Source organism: Rutidosis leptorrhynchoides, chromosome 7, assembly GCF_046630445.1.
Source record: "Rutidosis leptorrhynchoides isolate AG116_Rl617_1_P2 chromosome 7, CSIRO_AGI_Rlap_v1, whole genome shotgun sequence".
Lineage (NCBI taxonomy): Eukaryota > Viridiplantae > Streptophyta > Magnoliopsida > Asterales > Asteraceae > Rutidosis > Rutidosis leptorrhynchoides.
This window is the reverse complement of record NC_092339.1, coordinates 111,969,817-111,973,545: the sequence shown is the minus strand read 5'-3', so window position 1 is coordinate 111,973,545 and position 3,729 is coordinate 111,969,817. Positions and strand designations below refer to the sequence as shown.

The 3,729-nt window shown below is 33.5% G+C and overlaps 1 protein-coding gene across 1 annotated transcript; it reads right to left on the bottom strand.

Annotated features, from left to right (window-relative positions):
- Window positions 1–539: 539 nt before the first annotated feature.
- LOC139859521 (NDR1/HIN1-like protein 3) lies at window positions 540–1,219 on the bottom strand. Its single transcript, XM_071848301.1, has 2 exons — window positions 722–1,219; window positions 540–590 (listed from the first exon to the last, which is right to left on the bottom strand). Exons 1-2 carry the CDS (start codon window positions 1,217–1,219, stop codon window positions 540–542), a joined length of 549 nt encoding a protein of 182 aa, XP_071704402.1.
- Window positions 1,220–3,729: the final 2,510 nt, after the last annotated feature.

The window sequence follows — 3,729 nt, the reverse complement described above, 5'->3', positions numbered from 1 at the left end:
GCTCGAAAACTGCATGTTTTCAAAAAGTAAGAAAATAAATCAACTGTGTTGTACTTTAGAAGAATTCCTCATGGATTGTATGAGAATGAATTGGAAGGTAAGTTTTTTTTATGATTTTGAGACTTATTTACATGCACAGGTGACTTATTCATATATGTTTTGAATGTTGTATTGTTTGTTAGTATATTGTAGCCTTTTTAAGCAGTTTGGAGAATTTAGGAGAGTTAGGATTGCAAGGAACAAGAAGGTTAGTTTGATTGTTGTTTGATGTTGTGTGATTTACATCTAACAGACGCGTTTTGTTTAATTTTTGTATATAGACTGGAAAATTAAAGCATTTTGGTTTCATTCAGTTTGCGTCTCCAAAGCATTGTGGAGATTATAATTGTTTTTGGTTGTAGTTTGTATGCCCCAAAAAACATGAAGTAAAATGTGCTGTCTAAATCGATAGCTTGCGTTAAAATCGCATAAACCTTAGAGCAGCAACGCGCGAACCCTCAACTCTTGTTAAAATCATAAGCTCAAACTCTTTTAAGCTCTCATAAGCTCCCACAAGCTCGCATGCCAAACATACCCATAGACGATAATATCTAAAAGAGTTGCGCATTAATATTAAAAGCAAATTAAAAAGAGTTTATGTAGCCATGTAGGTAAGCTAGTAATTCCTCATACCAACACTATGCTTATTAAATCGAAGATAAAACCCCTCACCTACATAAACCTGTAAATTATCACACATAATCTCAACTGTGGTTCGCCCCGAGTTCAAATTCAACCACATAAAACTCGTGACAATTCTCACCTTCAAACCAATCTTATAAACACCACTTTTATTTTCCGATGCATAAACCAACTTCTCATCACCATTAATCAATTGCAATACATGTTCGCCTCTTAATATCACATTCACATTACTTTTCTCCTTGTTAGGAGGTAAATAAAACACGTCAAGCATCACTTTCGTCCCCAATCGCTGGCCTTGATACATCAAATCGGCATCAATTTTATCAAACTGTATACCCACTTTGCTGTAAGGGTTTTTAAAGGTCATGTTAGCAGCAACATCGTAATACAACGTGTTGTTTGTTGGCGACAACATGAATCCAGTGAGATTGACGTCATCCACCTCAACTTGTGGGATGGTACTTTCTCTTATCACTTGGAAGCTAACATTGAGGAACGACCAGACTAAAAATAGGCAGAAACCAACTATAACCATACATCTTATTATATAAACGCACACGCTTATAGAATTTAGATCTATGCCCGCTCTGCTTCGCTCGAAATTTTGACATAATGGAATTAGTTTGTAGTATAAACATATACAATTAGAGATGTACATAAAATATTATTCGTAACGGTCGGTTTTAAAAAAACTATTTAGGGACTCGTGTTTGGTGTTTTATCGATTATTTTTGTCAATTGAAGTTAAAATGATTTTAACGGAAGGGCTCATAATCTCTGCGTTAGTATTCAATACTAATGTTTTCGATACAAATGTTATCAATAATAAATGATCTTTTATTGTAATTGTATTATACATTTAATAAATATCAATATTAATGTTATCAACTAATAATTTATACAAATGTCGTGCAACACTAGTAATATTAATAAATCAATAAATCAATTGTATGCGCAAAGCACCTCATGTCTTGAAACTTACTAAACTAGTAAAAGTAGTCATTCATCAAAATATATATATATATATATATATATATATATATATATATATATATATATATATATATATATATATATATATATATATATATATATATATATATATAATGTTTTTAATTCATGGCGATTGTTCATTTTAATGATATCGGAGTGTAATATACATAAAGAGTGCCTTTCAAAAAAAAAAATATACATAAAGAGTAACATATATTCCGTAGATTTTTCGGTGAAAAACGAGCAAAATAAATAAACAAGAAACTTTCATCGATCGTAAGATGAAACATCCAAACAAGACGTTAGAGCGTACCATTGGCCTGGCGGTATTGTGATGGGCCTTTTAATCAAGAGGTTGAGGGTTAAAGTCCCGTCGTGGGCATATTTCGTGGATTTATTGTAAATATTCGTGTTAAGTGTGTGAGTTTGCCTTTGAAAAAAAAAAGATAGAAAACTAAACCAACAGAAGATCCAGGGGAGGCCTGGAGGGGGAGTGATCGACCGCTCAAGGTCCATGATTTTCTGGGGCCCATTTTTTATATATATATATATACAGACATAATCGAATATTTGAGAAGTAGGAGAACTAGCAAAACTCAAATGAAGCAACGAAGACAAACTACAATAGGCCCAAAAACAACAATTAAATGCCTCAGAAATAAAAGAAATCAAAGTCAACTAGCATTCTAGTAAAACCGAAAGAGTTTTTTTAATAGTTATAATATTTGTTAGGGCATAAGAACCCTTTTTTCACCTCGTTCAATTTAACGACCCGTCCTAATCCATCTGGACGAATACATTACATTTGGTTACATCGCGAGGTACTTGACCTCTATATGATACATTTTACAAACATTGTATTCGTTTTTAAAAGACAAACTTTCATTACATCGAAAGTTGACCGCATGCATACCATTTCATAATATATCCAACTAAAATGACTTAATAATATTCTTGATGAACTCAACGACTCGAATGCAACGTCTTTTGAAATATGCCATGAATGACTCCAAGTAATATCTCTAAAATGAGCAAATGCACAGCGGAAGATTTTCTTAATACCTGAGAATAAACATGCTTTAAAGTGTCAACCAAAAGGTTGGTGAGTTCATTAGTTTATCATAATTAATCATTTCCAATAATATAATAAACAACAAGATACTCATATTTTGAAAACAATCTGTGCAGGTCTGCTCACTGCTGTAAAAATCATTCATATGAAGAACACCGGATATTTTCAAAACAATCTCACCAACGGTAGCTAATGCATCGTGCAATGAAAAAATTTCTCACCGAGGATAGCTAAAACGGTAGCTAATGCATCGTGCAATGCAAAAATTTCTCACCGATAGTAGCTAATAAATCGAACCATTTCGGTAGCTAATGTATCGTGCAATGCAAAAATTTCTCACCGAGGAGAGCTAAAATGGTAGCTAATGCATCGTGCAATGCAAAAATTTCTCACCGATAGTAGCTAATAAATCTAACCATTTCGATAGCTAATGCATCGTGCAATGCAAAAATTTTTCACCGAGGATAGCTAAAACAGTAGCTAATGCATCGTGCAATGCAAAAATTTCTCACCGATAGTAGCTAATAAATCTAACCATTTCGGTAGCTAATGCATCATGCAATGCAAAAATTTCTCACCGAGGATAACTAAAACGGTAGCTAATGCATCGTGCAATGCAAAAATTTCTCACCGATAGTAGCTAATAAATCTAACCATTTTGGTAGCTAATGCATCGTGCAATGCAAAAATTTCTCACCGAGGATAGCTAAAATGGTAGCTAATGCATCGTGCAATGCAAAAATTTCTCACCGATAGTATCTAATAAATCTAACCATTTCGGTAGCTAATGCATCGTGCAATGCAAAAATTTCTCACCGAGGATAGCTAAAACGGTAGCTAATGCATCGTGCAATGCAAAAATTTCTCGTCGATAGTAGCTAATAAATCGAACCATTTCGGTAGCTAATGCATCGTGCAATGCAAAAATTTCTCACCGATGGTCGATAATCTTTATAGAAATCGAACCTCTGAATCCAAAT

Coding starts and splice junctions, on each gene's coding strand:
- LOC139859521 (XM_071848301.1), bottom strand. CDS start 1,219: ATGGTTATAGTTGGTTTCTGCCTATTTTTAGTCTGGTCGTTCCTCAAT. Junction 591..721: donor TTATGTGTGATAATTTACAG/GTTTATGTAGGT, acceptor CAACTCTTTTAG/ATATTATCGTCTATGGGTAT.